Here is a 17,488-nt window from a genome sequence, read left to right as displayed (position 1 = left end):
CCTCCTCCCCTCAGGAGACAGTGGCACTAGAAAATCTGAATAGAAAATGGGAATGGTTCCTGATACCCGCCTCCCAGCGGCGGGAATGGGTACTAACCACCTGGCCCCACTGCGTGTGCCGCGAGTTTTTGGAATTCTGTCGGACTTCGGAGAATACACACTCCAGTCTGCTGACTTGCGGGTTGACATTAACTTGAGAGAGGTCTCACCCATCAAAACAAGTTGCTCTTGAGTACTTCCTAGTTCTTAGGAAAGAGCAAGGTCAAAAGAATTGTGAATAAATTTTTCCTTCTAGGTTCCCCCTGGAACTGCAAAGGGGACTGCAGCCAAGCCTTTGGAGGTGGCATGCCATTGGCATTGGGCTTAGGAAAAGTCCAGACCTCTTCCAAAGCATTATCAGGTGCCCAGTATTCTTCTTCTTCCCCAGGGAAGGTTCCAGAGTCTTCCTGGAGGCAAGGGGAAGAAGAAGGGAGGCATATGCTAAAGCTGTCAGTCCTCCTCTTCTGTTCCCATGGGTGAGGGGATGCCATGTGGCAGTGACATTGGGTGGAGTTCTGGGTAGTTGTGTCCTTGGGGAAAGCTACAGACTGCCTTTTTAGGATTAGTGCCCTTCCTTTTCTCATGGTCTTCCTGTTTTCCACCACCAGGCCTTCAAGATCATCCAAGTCTCTCATGCTGTGTGCATAGGTACAGAAAATGCTGTTGTCATACTCAGGTTTGTTTACGGGAAGGATTGGCAGGACCATCCACGCAACATAGATCCCTCCTTTTTATTTGTGTATTAGGCTGTACATAGGAAGTGTATCTATATTACTACTTTGTTTACAATTTGCAATGTCCTGCAATTTTTGGGGGACTAGTCAGAAGTTTTATTTATTTTTCAATAGTGCTATGAGGTTCAGTTTATTGCAGGTCAACTTGTGTTTGAGATGAATAAAGCTTGGGTAGCAGCAACCAAGCATTTTATTGTCACAATTGACTTTATTAAACTCGACAATGGAGAAATTACTGGAATCAGCCCCCCTGGATTTGGACCCCAGTTCCCATACAGCAATGAAGGGGTGGCAGTGCTGGCACTGGACGTTTTCTAACTTCATTGAAGAGTGTGGGGATAGGCATAACACACCAAACTCAGGACACTAGTGAATTGCACAACCCGCAGTGTATAAGAGCATGTTGAGGAATGTACTGATTTTGAAACCACCATTGCTAAACTGGAGAAACTGCATGTAAAGATCCCTAATGAAATATTTGCAAGGCATTTACTTGCAACAAGGCAACAAAAGCATGGTGAGTCTTCAGATGAATTTTTGAGAAAACTACGCAAGTTATTTAAGGTTTGTGACTTCAGAGCTGTTAGTGCATTGCAGTACAGATAGGAACAAATTCAAGATGCCTTCATTAATGGCCTAGCTTCACCCATGATTTTTTAGCATACAGTATTGTAGAAAACAAGATTCTAGATCTACAGGTGGCTTATGATCAACCTTATTCTTTAGATGTAGTCCAGTGTAATGCCAGTGCTTACACCCATTTGACTCCACTGATTGTACATACTGCTGCCATGGTAACCCCTGACCAGCCAAAACAACAGGTGATGATCTGATGAGTGCCACAAAGGAGACACCACACGGCTGTGATACAACTACTTCTAAAGAGCAACACCGGCAGCTGCTCTCTCTACAAAGAAAGGGTGTTATTTTTGCAGAGGGCCATGCCACAGTTGCTCTAACTGTCCAGCACGCAGGGCCACTTGCAATAATCGTGCCAAGAAATGTCATTTTGACTCCGTGGTGAATGATCTCTTAAAATACAGTGTTCTCTAGCTTTTAACTTGAAAAATGCTTATCACCAAGTACCACTGAAGGAATTGTACAAGAATTAAACAACTTTTGAAGCCATTGGATGTCTGCATCAGTTTTGTAGAATTCCCTTTGGATTGGCAAATGGTGTTGCAGCATTGCCATGAGCCATGGACAAGTTGGTTAAAGAGGAAAACCTACAGGGTGCCTTCCCTTACCTGGACAACATCACCAATGCTAGATATGATCAAGAAGAACAAGATCAGAATGTACAACACTGTCTTGATGTCATCAGTAATAGATGCCTAACCCTTAATGATTCTAAGATTGTTGAGTCTATACGCTTCATCAATGTTCTTGGATACTTGTGGAAGTGACGTTCCTGGCCGTTGCAATAGCTCCTGCCCTCCGAACCTCTGCCGTAGCTCCTGCATCGGCATTCCTGATCATGCCTGCTGCTTCTCCTGCCGGTCATGCCCGGGGCCTCTTCCGTTGTGTTCCTGCCAGCTGCCCCAGAGGTTATGATGCCCGCCATCCTGTAGAAGATGTCGGCGTGAAGATAAAGGAAGTCGCCCTGTTGAAATGATGTTCCTGGCTGTTGCAGTAGCTCCTGCATCGGCTGTCCTGATCATGCTTGCTGCTTCTCCTGGTGGTGGTGTCCTGGGCTGCGTCCGTTGTGTTCCTGCCTGACTGCCCTGGAGGTTACGATGTTTCGTATCCACCATCCTGTAGATGTCGGAGTGGAGGTGAAGGAAGCCACCCTGTGGAAGTAGCCACCGTCTTCTTCATCTTATCTCCGATTTCGTCTTCTGCTGCGTCTTCCCTTCCTCTCCCGAGGTCCAAGGGGGTCCCAAGAATCGGACGGACCTCTGTCGGCCGAAGGAAAGGAAGGCTGCTTCTTCCCCTTGATGCCCTTGGACGTCTAGGGACTGCCTTCTTCCGAGGAGGCAGTGGGTCTCTTGTTGGCTCTTCCCGACCTTCGGGTTAGGAAACCGATTCGCATAGCCCTGGGTTTTGTGTTTTGGAAGCCGCGGGCGCGCAGACCTGGGTTTGCGATCCCGTTCCCAGTCCTAGAGGTTCTGCCTCTAAGATGGGGCTGCCGGCGCTGGTTCGCGAGCCGCTCCGATTGCTCGAGATTCTATGGATCGAGTATCCCGATCTGGTCTGGAGAGATTTTCCTCGGCCCAGTTCGGGAGCAGTGTGAGAGAAAGGGCCAAGGCACCCAGGTGTCTCGGCTCTTCCTGCCAGCACCACAAGTGCTCCCCGAGTGCTTGCCAGTGCTCGGTCAGGTTCCCAGCCTGGTGTCTCGATCCTGTTGGTTCAAACATCAGAAGAAGCAGGGAAGAGATTCCATTCGGGAGTCCTGTAGGACTTCTAAGGGACTGACTCTCTTCCGGGAGACAAGTTTCTCTCGTTGGCTTTTCCCACCCTTGGGCGGGAACCGATTCGCATTCTCCTGTGGGGTCTTGCGTTTCAGGGGCCGCGAGAGCACAGCCTCATTGCCAGTCTTGGAAGTCTGCATCTAAGACTGGTTCTGTGCTTGGCTCTTTCGATCTCTTAGGAAACTGAAAGCAGCCGCTCCCGATTTTTGGGAGTTGTGGGTAGCTCACATTCTATGAATCACGAGCGCTCTCCTGACGACAGAAAGTGCCGAGACACCCAGGTGTCTGGTTGCCGGGGCACCCGGGTGTCTGGGTGCCGAGACGCCAGGTGTCTCGATACTGCCCGCCAGCTGCTTCGGTTGCTCGGCTGGGCTTCATTCTTGTGTGTTGAACTTTAGGGGTTGAGCATGCAAGATAGCAGACACAGAATTCCCTTTTGAACCTTCTTTTCAAGGGGCCTTGGCATCGAAGGAGTTTAGAGTTCGGGAAACTAGCAATTGTTCATGGCAGATGAGTTCTGGCATGCTCAGTTCTGATTGTGTTTGTGCAATCGGCTCGGCTCGGCTCGCCCTGCCCTCCTCCCAGTCCACTGCATACCAACCAGCTGGATCGCATTTGCGTGATCGGCTCGGCACGGCCCTACTCGGCTCGGCCCTACTCGGCTTTTTCCGATTCGGGTTCTCGGCTATTGTCGAGTTATGGTTTTTATAGTTTATATTCCATGAACTCTGGTTCTTTTAATAATATATTTGACTGTTCAATTTTAAGTTTCCTTGTTTAAAATTCAATATAAAGGTATAACATGAAAAATTCTATTAACTTAAAATATATTTACAAACAAACATACAAGATTAACAAACTTCATGTATAACACCAGGAACTTCTATAATAATATAAAGGTCTATTGAAGATCTTTTTATAATCAGGATCAGGAAAAGTACTGCACTGCGTGATTACAATCTGACGAAGAATCATGCGTATCTAAGGATGAAATAAGATCCAAGGACCAAGAGTCTAGGGTCTAGGACCAAGAATGAAGACGGATGACCAAGGTCTAAGGAGTTTGTTACGGGTGGCTAGGTGTCAGGTAGTGATCAGAGAAATGCCGGGGACTCTCCATGTTGAGAAAACAAAGAAAAACAAGGACAACCAAATAAACAAAGAAACAACTTCTTTAGTCCATGGGGTGAAAATATATTATACAAGAGATGGCAGCACAGCATTCCTCGACAAAATCACTTCTTTAATCCATGGAGTGAAAACATATACAAGAGATGGCAGCACGGCATTCCTCGACAAACCCCCCTACTAAGTTTGAACGACAGGCTTAAAAAAACTATATGCATCTACTGATCATATCTGAACACACATTATCAGACCCTCTTATGTACTCAATAAAAAGAAAGAATATGGTTGCAAACTTAATGCCCAGCGCATAAAGGCGGTCATTCTTATTTTTCATACTACTAAGATACTTAAGAGGTGCATGATCAGTTTGAAGAACAAATTCTTTACCATACAAAAATTCTTTAAATCTTTCTATTCCCCAAACAATTGCAAAAGTTCTTTCTCAATAGTCGAGTAATTTAATTCAGATTTATTTAACTTCCTACCTGCATAGCAAACTGGTTTAAATATACCATCATGATCCTGCAATATAACAGCACCCAAACCATGATACGATGCATCTGTTTGTAAATAAAACTTCTTGTTTACATCAGGCAACATCAAGATAGGAGATTTTAAAAGATAGGCTTTAAGATCATTGAAACATTTAAATTGATTATCAGACCAATTTAATTGATTACTACAGTTTTTCTTCAATAAATCATTAATTGGGGCAGACAAAATAGAAAAGTTTGGAATAAATCTATTGTAATAGCCTAATGTTCCCATAAATGAACGTAAGTCCTTCTTTGTTGTTGGAACAGGCATATTAACAATATCATCTACTCTGGATTTAACAGGCGATAAACAGTTATTTCCTAGTTTATACCCAAGATACTTTATTTCACTGAATGCAAAGAAACATTTATCAGGACCAGCTGTTAGGCCATGGTCACGAAGTCTTGAAAGAACTAACTTAATATGATTAAGATGATTATTCCAGGATTTACTGAAAATAACAATGTTATCAAAATAACAAGATACATTTGATAATCCTGACAATACTTGTCTCATTAATCTCACGAATGTTGCACACGCGGTTTTAAGACCAAATGGCATCACTTTAAATTCCATTAACCCATACTTAGTAGAAAAAGCTGTAAATTTCATAGCTCTAGGATCTAATGGAACCTGCCAGTACCCCTTACACAGGTCTAATTCAGTAAAATATTTAGCGCCATTCATTTTATGTAAATCGTCATTTATACTAGGCATCGGTTCTGCATCAAATTCTGAATATTTATTAAGAGTTCTAAAATCAACACATAAACGTATACTTCCATTAGGTTTTCGTACAATAACAACAGGTGAACAATAATCAGAAGTTGAAGGCTGAATAATATCCATATCAATCATTCTATCTACCTCCTTATTGAATTCATCGAGCAAACTTAAAGGAATTGGGTAATTCTTAGCTCTGATTGGTTCATCACTTTGCAATTTTACATTATGAGAAATAGTCTTAGTACGACCAGGTGTATCACTCATGACGTCTGTAAATGACTTCAATAAACATTCAAGATCATTAATTTGATCAGATGACAAAGATTCACAAAAGTTATAATTACCAGAGTTTTCATCTCTTGATGGCAATTCACAACAATTATCGTCAGTAACGGCAATAACAGGCTGTACTTCAGCTTGAAGAGCTGAAAACAAATTTGATGAATTTACAAGATCATTTACTCCTTGTTGAATTACACTAACCTTAGTTCTTCTATGATAAGTTTTAAGCATATTTGCATGATATAACTTTAATCTATTTCCTACTTTGACATAGTAATCAACACCATTAGAATGAACATCAGTGATTACATATGGACCTTTCCATTGCATAAGGAATTTATTTGAACTATTTGGAAGCATAACCAAAACTTCATCATTAACCTTGAATTTACGAGATGAGGTTTTCTTATCAAAATACTCTTTATATTTCTTGGCACTAACCTTGGCATTATTTACTGCAACTTCAGCCATGCTCTGCAATTTATCTCTAAGGTTAATTATGTACTGATAACTAGTAGTTAATTCTCCATCAATACTATTATTAGATACCAATTCATGCAAAATATATAATGGACCTCTTACATTTCGACCGTACAGCAATTCAAAAGGACTGAACTTTAAACTATCATTTGGAATTTCACGATATTCAAATAAGGCAACATTAATATATTTATCCCATTCATTCGGATTATCAATACAAATTTTCTTGAGCATATTTTTCAAAGTTCCATTCATACGTTCAACCATTCCGTTACAAGATGCATGATAAGGACTTGTGTAAATGGCTTTGATACATAACAATTTATTAATTTCAGACATAAGATCAGACTTGAATTGAGTGCCACGATCACTAAGGATTTCTTTGGGTATACCAACTCTACAAAATATTTCCATTAATGCCTCAGCTACAGAAACTGTGTCAATATTGCGTAAAGCAACTGCTTCGGGATATCGAGTAGCCATATCTATCACCGTAAGAATATACTTATGACCTTTCTTAGTAGAAGGAGTGATAGGACCAATTAGATCAATAGCAATATGTGAAAAAGGTTCATTCACAATGGGCATTGGCACTAAAGGTACTTTCTTTGGTTTACTGCTGAACTTTTGACACGAATGACAAGATTTACAAAATCTATGTATATCTAAGCTTGCCCTCGGCCAATAGAATTTCTGCATGATCTTATCTATAGTCTTATGAGATGAAAAGTGTCCCGCCAACAAAGATTCATGTGCTAACTTCATGATTATATTACGGTACTGTACTGGCACAACTAACTGTAATTTTCCCACATCTTCTGGTTTACTACTTTCAATGCACTTACGATATATTAAATCTCAATATTTACGTACTTTACTGTCTGACATTTTAAGGTTACACTTTCTTCGTTATCAAGCAACTTACGAATACTAGCAAGTGGAGGACATTCATTTTGATACTTACTAAATTCATCAGAATTAAGACCATATTCTTATCCAAAGATTCAAGATTACTGGACATAGGACGTTCATTTACTTTACTCTTAGCTTTTGTCTCGTTACAACATTAACGTTAACGTTACGATCAGAAGCAAACTCATCACCGTGAATTAAACTTAAACCTGCATCAACATTATGTTTAAGTCCAGGTATAAGACCAATAATGACATCTGCGCAACGTATGGGGGCAACAATAGCTTTAACTTTACCAGAAAAGAATTTAGACTCAACAAATGTATGTACTGTATTTAGGTACAATGGTCTACCAAGATAGTCATAAACTTTCACTTTTCTGCCACGAGGGTAATTTAAAGGTACTAATGTATCTCTAACAACCACGGTATTGCACCCAGTATCAAAAACTATCTCAACTGACTGATCAAAAATCTTTCCATCGGTATCAGTTACACAATTATGCAATTTTTCTTCACGGCCAAGTACTACACCTATTTTAGGCACTACTTTATCAGATTTCTTATTTAATTTGTACACAGAGCAATTAGGACGAATATGACCAACTTCACCACAATGATGACATTTAACACTAGAATCAGATTTAGTTACCGAATTCGAAACCTTAGGAGAACTTGAAATTTTATCAGCAAGAGGTTTAGCATGAGGTTTAGAGTGAATGTTATCATTACTCTTACGGCATTTCTTCATACCATGAGCAACTAGATATCTATCTGCACTCTCAGCAAGTTGACACGAATTCTGAAATGACTGTTCTAGCAAAAATGAACGAAGATCATGAGAACAACTAGATAACATTTGATCAAAAATCATAAAATCTCTAACAGATTCATAATTTTTCTCTACATTTGCTAGTTCCAACCACTTATCAAAATATTGTCCCAATTTACAATTGAACTGTACAAAACTTTCGTCAGTATCAATAATAGAATCTCTAAACTTCCTTCGAAATACATTAGAATTTATGTGAAAAGCTTTAAGCAGAGCTTTCTTAAGTGCAACAAAATTATTGACAATATCGCTGGACAAGCTACAATAAACTTTCAAAGCTCTACCACGCAAGAGAGTTCCCAATAACATTGAATAATTTTCTTCTTCCCATTTGTAAAATTTCGCTAATCTCTCAAAGCGATCTATGTACAAGTCTATTTCGTCTCACGGTCTCGTCAAATGGTGGAATTTTAGGTAAAAGAAGACCTTAAGGGATCAACAATGGGATTATGATTTGGAGTGTAATCAGGACTAGATTTCAATTTAAGTATCTCTAATTCATGTTTTCTCTCTCTCTCTCTTTCTTCGTCTGCTTTCTTTCTCTCTCTCTCTAGTTTATCTAACTCACGCTTTGCGACTCTTTCTTCTCTTTCTTCATCTGCTTTCTTTCGGACCTCGTCATATTCTATCTGAAGCTTTAACTGTTTCTGTACAAATTCATCAATTTGAGTACCAGTAAGGCCTTGTTTAATTGCACTGTCAATTAACGGTTTAACATCCATAATGAAAATTAAAAATCATTACACGATAAATAAACGTACAAAATACATCCAAGTTACATTCCCTGAAAACAAGTGAACGACGACTAGAAAATTACACTCGACGTGAGTAATCAAACATCGGAAAATGTAAGCACTACCTAATGAATGCGAAGTTAAACTTTGACCCACGCATAAATTATTTAACAGACTGCTAAGAACAAGTCACTTAAAGCAAGCCCATTATAAACAATAACGCAGTTACATTGTTAGCAAACACTGAATCACAAAACTAATTCATAATGTATTGCTGTAAACAACTCAGCAAACAACTTTATATAAGTTTAAGAATGCACACAAAAATTAAGCATTTAATCAGATATTCAACCTCTAATTAATGCCCGTATACAAATAAGAATGCAAAAGTCATTGTAAGCATATAATCAAGATACTTAACCTCTAATTAACGCTCTATACAAAAACGCATTGCAAAACTTAAAAAATTTTAAGTCAACAACAGGACAGCGACATACCACCAGCCATAAATTTCCATAACAAACTCCTTTTTAACATTTTCAAGGTCTCACCTTACTTCCATAGAATCAAAAGTAAAGATAAACAAGACTCAATTAGAAACCAACAAATACCTGGAGTCCAAGTCCGACACTTCTCTTGTCACGTCCTGGTACCTTTACAAAATAGAAAACAGAAAACATTAAATTCATGAACAAGTCATCCTACTCTCTGCGCCAATTGTCGAGTTATGGTTTTTATAGTTTATATTCCATGAACTCTGGTTCTTTTAATAATATATTTGACTGTTCAATTTTAAGTTTCCTTGTTTAAAATTCAATATAAAGGTATAACATGAAAAATTCTATTAACTTAAAATATATTTACAAACAAACATACAAGATTAACAAACTTCATGTATAACACCAGGAACTTCTATAATAATATAAAGGTCTATTGAAGATCTTGCACGTATAATCAGGATCAGGAAAAGTACTGCACGTGATTACAATCTGACGAAGAATCATGTGTATCTAAGGATGAAATAAGATCCAAGGACCAAGAGTCTAGGGTCTAGGACCAAGAATGAAGACGGATGACCAAGGTCTAAGGAGTTTGTTACGGGTGGCTAGGTGTCAGGTAGTGATCAGAGAAATGCCGGGGACTCTCCATATGTTCGAGTGAACTTTTTGCTCTTCCCAGGAAAGCGTTTTGCCACGGCACAAGTGCTCTTCTTCCCCTGTGTGGCAGTAATCTCCTTCGGTTGATTATTGCTCACGGTCTGCCTCTCCTGCTTATCTTACTGGCACGACAGGTAGGGATACTCTTTCCTCACCTGTTCTCTTCTCCTCTCGGTTGTTCCGAGAGGCGTGAGATGGACAGAGAGAGCTCCGACGAACTTCTTCGGATTTCGGCTGCCTGGCGTGCTTTGGGTGTCAGTTCCCCGATTCTCTCGTAGTATAACCAGGTAGCCGAGGAGGGTTTCATGGGATCTGTCAAGGTCTCCCTCCAAGGGGAGAGGTACAGGAGTTTCACGCTTCGGAAACAGCGAGGGTCTTCCTCTTCAAATTGCGATTGCCCCCGTGTTTTCGGAGAACTTCGCACCGATTCATCGGTGCGAGGATCCCTGGGACAGGACTGCGGCTCCCCCAATGAATAATCTTCATCACTCGCAACCCTTGCAGTTCCCGAGGGGCCAAGAGTGTCGGGGACCGCCGCAGTCCTGGCTTCCGAGAGCGTTCTCGACCTGATGAATTTTTTTCTTCGAAGGAGTTAATTCAGGTCGAGACACCAAGCTTCCCCCACTGCCTCGACAGAATATGAATTCTTCTTGCCTTGGAGGGTCTTGCCGACTGCAGTTTTTTTGCCAATTCTGGTGCTAAGAAGAAGGACTTTGTCCCAATTCGGATCTCCAGTTTTGTAAGTCCCGAGTTGGCTCGACCCTTAGGAACGAACCATTACTTGGTTCTGTCTTTCTCTTGCAGAGATTTGCCAGATACCTCAGTAATCAAGGTTCGTACCAGGGCACTGCCTTGTCCTTTGGACAATGGCCAAAACCTTTGGGTCTTAGTCATCTCAACTCGACCTTGAGTTCAAGCCAGCCCCTCTCAACTCCTTAGCTAAGAAGTCCCAGGCTTCAGAGGAAGATTGCAACTGCTGATGCCTGGATGAAATGATACTTATCGAATCTCTGGAACTGGCAGCGATATTGCCGAGACCTGGGAATGGATTCCTTCAGGAGAAGTATCCATTTCCCTTAGGTTTTGGCAACTCTTTCCATCGAACTTCCATCCCGCCTCCTCTCCCATGCTCCCGATTCAGGAAATGCCAGCCCGGCTAGAGCTAATCGGCTCGGTACCCTGTCATCTTGCAGAAGCTTCCCCATAGTGGAGAATGGAAGTCTGCTTCCATTCCTCCATCCTTCTTTCCTCTTCGAAGTATGAGGAAGGAGTTAGGCTAATGCTTGATTGAAGGAACCTTCGAATATTCTTGCATATTCCCCTCACATCTTGTGTCTACTTACGGATTCACCGATTGAGGAATAGGCGCACACTGGTAAGACCTTGTCTTGAAGGTGTGTGACTGAGACCATTAGTACCTTCTCATCACCATCCTGCGCTCAGGGCAGCCTTTTGGCCATCTAAGAATTCAGGATGAGTTTTGCGGCACTCACTGGGTTCGTTGAACAACAAAACCACAGTAGTGGCATTTGTTGACAAACAAGAGGTAATCGTTTTTTTTCTCCTGTTTTATCTCTACATTTGCAGGTACTCGAGTGTTGTTCTATTGCACACTCGACAGCTCAATTAACCAGATGCATTCCTGGTGGGGATGTATTGGTAGGCAAGCCTGGCCTTGGGTTTGAGTGATCGGGACGGAACATGCTGCTCACTCTTTTCTTCACGAAGATTCATGCAGAGACTGCTCGACTGAGAAATTCCTACCGTCCTTCTGTTGCCTCCCTGCACAACAAGTCGGTAGTTTTCTCGCTCCTTCATACCAGACCAGGGGCCACTTTGGTGAGGCATGCTGTCTTTTTGGGGAAAACTCAATATCTACGTTTTTTCCCTCCATATTTGTCCGTTTCGCTGGGGGTTCACAAGCATTGCTCACCCCGAGTTACAGACAAATACTTGAAGACTTCGCCTTCATCCGAACTGATTGCTGAGGCATCGAGAAGAATTCCGCTTGCCCCAACCTCCTGAAGCAGCTACACAAGAAGCGGTTCTTGAGGCAGTACATTCCTGTGTGTTCAGAACTGGGAGACCTTCCAGCTTTCCTTGCAAGCACAGACTTTCTCACTGAGCGGCAACGGATATAGCTGGATATCCCTTGAAGTCCTCTGCAACACTGTCCCAGGGACTGGATCCGTCTTCGCTGATGGTGTTGTTGACGGAACTTCTTCTCGGGTCAGAGTCGCTCTTCAAGTTTGGACTTTCTTTTCTTCTCCGCCGAGGGTTGCTTCTCTCCCTTTTATTTGTGAAGAACGTAGGCCCTTGCGACCTAGTCTTCTATCTGAAGTAGCCTTCTTCTCTTCAGTTGAGAGTTAGCTACAGACGAGAAGCTTCTTCAGTCGTGCTGTCCCAGGGAACTGTTCCCTGTGTGGCATGTGACTCTCGTTTAGGGTTCCTGTCCGTGTTCTGCACGCGCCTTACGAGAGTCGCCGGATAGAGATATGCCCTCTTAGGACCATCTCTCATCTTACTCTGGATGTCGTAGGTGGACTCCAAATCCATTGGCATCTACTGTCGGGTTCAAGTCCTTCTGGTTCCCCTCCTCCTTGGACTTTGTGTCGATGATCCAGATCACTCGTTACTTTGTCCTATTAGGGAGCTGTGGTACTTTCCGAAAGGCTTGACATTCCTAACCTGGATGTCGTCAACGTTTTTGCTAGTACTCTCTCTCCCAAGGAAGAAGTGTCTAAGGACACATCTTCCTCCTGACTTCGTAAAGCGATCAAAGGAGGTACTCAGCAGCTGACGACGACGATACCGGTACCTTCCACCCGAGAGCTCACGAAGTCGATGGCTTGGTTCATCCCTCGCATTCCAGAAGTTTCTGTCGGTCTGGAAGCAAGACGTGGTCTCGTAGACCACACTCTTGTCTTCTTCCTTCGGTCTTGCCCACAGGCCCTTGGAACCCCTTTTTCCTTGGCTCTGTGGAGGCTGCTCAACAAGTTGTGTTGTCTTACCTGGCTCCTTCCAGAGGACGAGTGGCATCTCGCCTAAGGTGTTGGTTCTGGAAGTGAGAAGGATTCCGAGAGTGACTGGCCTCTCTTCCTCCTCCTTCCCCGTCCTCCAACTTCTCCTCCTTAAGGATGAGAATAGGACTCGAACCAATAGCTGCTGGAACTGGCACTGATGCGGTAAGACTACACATCGAGCACCCGTTCTAATTTTCTCATAGAATTATGGAAGCAATTCTGCTCCTTCCTCTAGCAAGGGGAGGAAGGAGAGACTGGCAGTAAGAGAACCCTATCTCAGCTTTTCCTTACTGCCTCCGACTCTAGATCCTTCCAGCCTATTTCATAGGAGTTACGTTTCCTCACTCATGCGAAAAGGTCCAGTATCTGACATTTGATCTTGCAGTTCCTACACTCCGATCAATATGTCAGAGGCACGGTACTCCTCCTCGCTCTTTCGACCAGGAGGAGTAGCCCAGGTGTGCGGAACTCCAGTCAGTTCAGGAGACTCACTCAGATTCCTCCCTCCAACCAGTGAGTCTTCCTAATGTAAAGGACCGATGGTTTGTATATAGTGTTGGAAAAAAATCACAATTTTTGAAAGTAAATTGTACTTTTCCTAACTATACAAACCTGAGGTCTTTTACATTACATACTATACTCACCTCATGCCACCCCTCAATCTGAACCTGGACCAAAAGGCAAACTGGAATGTTTACATTTGGGCATGCGGGTATTCCCGCCTACCTGGCGGTAGTTACTGCCTAACCACCTTGCTCAAGAGTTTAACGGCCATTTCCAGCCTACGCGTGAAAGTAATTCCTAATGTAAAGGACCTGAGGTTTGTATAGTTAGGAAAAATACAATTTACTTTCAAAAATTGTGATTTTTAGTGGTATATGTATTTTCCTGATTACATGAAGAGTAGAATGAATTCCTTCTTATTACTTTGAGTGCAAAATTGTTGGTTCAGAGGTTCTCCAGCAACAAAATATTTTATTTTTGGCTTCAGGAGATATTTACTAATGCTGCATTGACATACCTTTAAAACAAAATTCTTCTCTTTAATCTCTCGAGGATAGAATAATGCTGCATAGAGGGAACTGGCAATTTTTTTCTCTCTCTCTCTCTCTCTCTCTCTCTCTCTCTCTCTCTCTCTCTCTCTCTCTCTCTCTCTCTCTGTCATTTGCCACGTAAATGCAGATATGGTTACACTGCATAGGGAACTGCAATTCTCTCTCTCTCTCTCTCTCTCTCTCTCTCTCTCTCTCTCTCTCTCTCTCTCTCTCTCTCTCTCTCTCTCTCTCTCTCTCTCTCATGTCATTTGCCACATAAACACAAGTATTGTTCTGTAACTTAGCTTTTATCTTTGTAAAGTTTACCTTTGTCATGTCTTTTCTTTCCTAAAAAACATACAAAGCATCGTAATTTAGCTACCAGTCAGGCAGCAGGTAGGTAAAACTGTTAATGCTCAGTGATTTGCTACAATACTTCTTACCCTTCCAGACAATAGCGTTTCTTAATGATGGTATGTACCGTGCGCAAGTTAAATTGGTTACAAGTTAAAAGCATTTCAGTTCAGTACAGTATAAATACAGAACAGTATATAGAAAATAAAAATATAAATGAAAAGTATTTTATTTACCTATGGTAAATAAAAAGGAAAACGGTATGCGACAAGCGGAGGAACAGTAACTATCTTAAATCATGGTCAAACATTATGTATTTTAAATCGGCTGACCCTCTTCTTCATCCGTCTTATCTGATGTCTGAATTAATGAGGTCTGGTCTAACAAGGGTCGACTGTATTCACTTCTAAAATCTCAAATAAGTTCCTGGTCATGTGGTCCAGCTTAGGGGAGGAGAACATTACTTTCACCGAGGAAAAGGCCAACCAACGTGTTGCATCTACTAAGCCAGAGAAGTCTCCCTGGGAGGGGGTAGAAACTCAGAGAAGGAGCTTCTTCTGTTTCATAAAATCAGTAGCTTCTCTTGGCCAACTTGCAGGGCAGAAAAGCAAGAGCCACTTTACCCTGATCCCTCTTAGAGGCCAACCAGACGTCTGTCTCTTGAAGTACCTTCTAGGCAGACGAGGAGAGCACTAACTTCGGCAGGTTTGCATTGCCTGATGGAAGTTTCCTCATCAGGAAAGTTGAAACAGGAGATGCTGGAGCAACAGGAGTGAAGAAATTTGGGAAATTATTGAGAAAATATCTTGATAAGGCGGAGTAGGACAATGAAGGGGAAGAATCCTGCCCTACATCCACATCATCGAAAGAGACTGGCGACAAAGAAGTGTTTTTCAGCGTGGTGACAGGTGGGTTCTTCTTCAGGAAATTAAGTTGTCTAATTGCTGTTTAAGAGGAGCAAGCGAAGAATCTTCTTGGGTCAAAGAATGCGCTGGCGATTGAGGCGCAACTGGTGCCAAGTCAGAGCGCTGTGTCGCCTGATGCCCTCAGGTTGGTGCCAAGCACTTGGTCGAACAAGACTGTCTAACAGGAACCATCATAGCACATTCGGTAGGTGAAGGACATTCAGGGGCAAGAAGGGGTCTTGACAAAGAGGAAGGTCGACTAAGAGGTTCTTCCAGATGTTTAGCAGTCAAGAATGGGCTATCCAGATAAGAGATGGGTTCCAGACTGTCTCAGGCCGATGGAGTCGGACAAGCAAAAGATGTAGAAGGAGGCACCGTGAAACTGCAGGAGGGCTGAGGACTCACACTAGCCTCCTTGTATTTCTTGGCAGGAGCAGGGAAGCTGTCCGCCGCAGCAGAGTCTCTTCAAAGGTCAGGAGATGGAAGGTCTACACCGCTGATGCCTCGCATCCGGCAAAGAGCCTCCTGAATCCGATGACAGACGATGAACACTGAACGAATTGCCTTTCCAATGGTCCTCTGTCACAGCCTGGGACCATGCAACAGGCTCAATGGAGGGGGCTACTGTCCTTGGGCAAATCCCACTGGCCTCCCTTGGACCTTTGGTATATCTTCTTCCTGGTGCGGGGCAGCAGGACAGGGACCTTCGTTTAGGCACATCAGTGGGACGGGAGGCCACCTCCTCAACACTTTGCACTGCACTAACATTTTGCACATTGCCTTTTTCTATAAAGGTTCTAAAAGAAGACCCCAACTCCATCACTGTTGGCTAAAAACTCGAACCTTTTGTTGAACTTTGATTCGAGACTGGCATTGGTGTCATGATCGGGAGCATGGGAATGTGGAACAAGAGTGTATGGAATAGGAGTAGAAGGGCTAAGGATAGATGATGATACAGGAGTCTTAGAAGAGAAAGAATTATCTTCTACAAGGTCTGCTACTTCTACAGGTTCTAAGGTGGCTCTATTTCCGGCCATAATAGCCGCCTTCCTCTTCCTGTCTCTATCCATTTTGTCTTGATGAGACCTAGACTTTTATCGTCCCAATCTTTACATTCTAAACAAGTAATGTGCCCATCACAATTTTGCCCTCTACATTTCACACACTTTGTGGGAGAGTCATAACAAGACTTTGCTAACTTAGTCTTGCAAACCATCAATGCAAAACCTAACACTCGAAGAGCTAGAGTCAGACATCTTAAATCCAGTTAAATAAGTTAACCAAGGCTAACCGACTGACTAAGATTCATACACTACAACGAAACTTGGGTACTTCACCAAGACTCTGGAAAACCATTCAAAAAACAATGAAGTAGGCCACAATGAACCACCGATCTTACTCGGGAGCCAGCAGAAAACGATTTGAAGCTCTCTGCCTAGTTGTTCCTCTAAGTCCCTGATATTGGGCAGGGCACATACCTACACCAAAACAAATGCTTGTGCTACCGGAAATTTTGAAGTTTTAGGCTGCCATAGGTAGGAAGCTCATGGCTGCGTAATTACTTGGCAAGTTACTTATATAAAGCTTTGTTTTATTATAAAAATGCCATATTGATAGTCAGGTGAGTGGCCATTTTCTCTGCCTCTTACCTACCTACCAGTAACCTTGTTACCAAGCTTCAAATCTGGTTTGTATACCTAGGAAAAGTACTATTTATCCGTGAAAGATTATATTTTTAGTTTTAGATTTTTATGTACTGTAGAGTAGGTACTTTGATGTGCTCCAAAAAAGATGGTAGGATAATTGGATATTTAAGTAAATTTGTTTTCGTGTGTACAGTACTTTGTTATATGAAGATTTCTTATATTTCAGGTTATAACTGGGACAGGATTTCTTGATGGACTTTTTACAGATGATGAGCTTAGCTCTCAGAATATCAAAGATAAAGAAGCTAAAGTTGCTTTCTTACAAAAATGTATTGATGCAACCAGTGAGTAACAACTTCAGATATTTTTTGTATTGCATTGGCTAGCTCATAAGGTGCACTGACATAAACGATAACCCCAAATTTGGAAGTATATTACACAAATACAAACCTTCGTTCTTTACAAAGGATTTATCTTGCGAGCACAAGCTGCAATGGCCGTTTAACTTTCAGACAAGGTTGTTAGCTACCAGTCGTAGCTGGGAAGCCCTGCACT

The 17,488-nt window shown here is 42.2% G+C and overlaps 1 protein-coding gene across 6 annotated transcripts in view; it reads left to right on the top strand.

Moving 5' to 3' along the window:
- Positions 1–17,488, top strand: part of IFT54 (intraflagellar transport 54) — a 475,732-nt gene that overhangs the window by 15,180 nt on the left and 443,064 nt on the right. For all 6 annotated transcript variants that reach the window (XM_067100328.1, XM_067100326.1, XM_067100323.1 and 3 more), the window contains exon 2: positions 17,160–17,277. In XM_067100328.1, the coding sequence (XP_066956429.1) occupies positions 17,160–17,277 (118 nt within the window). The remainder of the gene's footprint in view (positions 1–17,159; positions 17,278–17,488) is intronic.

The sequence above is a fragment of the Macrobrachium rosenbergii genome, chromosome 56 (assembly GCF_040412425.1).
Source record: "Macrobrachium rosenbergii isolate ZJJX-2024 chromosome 56, ASM4041242v1, whole genome shotgun sequence".
Classification (NCBI taxonomy): Eukaryota; Metazoa; Arthropoda; class Malacostraca; order Decapoda; family Palaemonidae; genus Macrobrachium; species Macrobrachium rosenbergii.
This window is presented reverse-complemented; position numbering and strand designations above follow the sequence as displayed.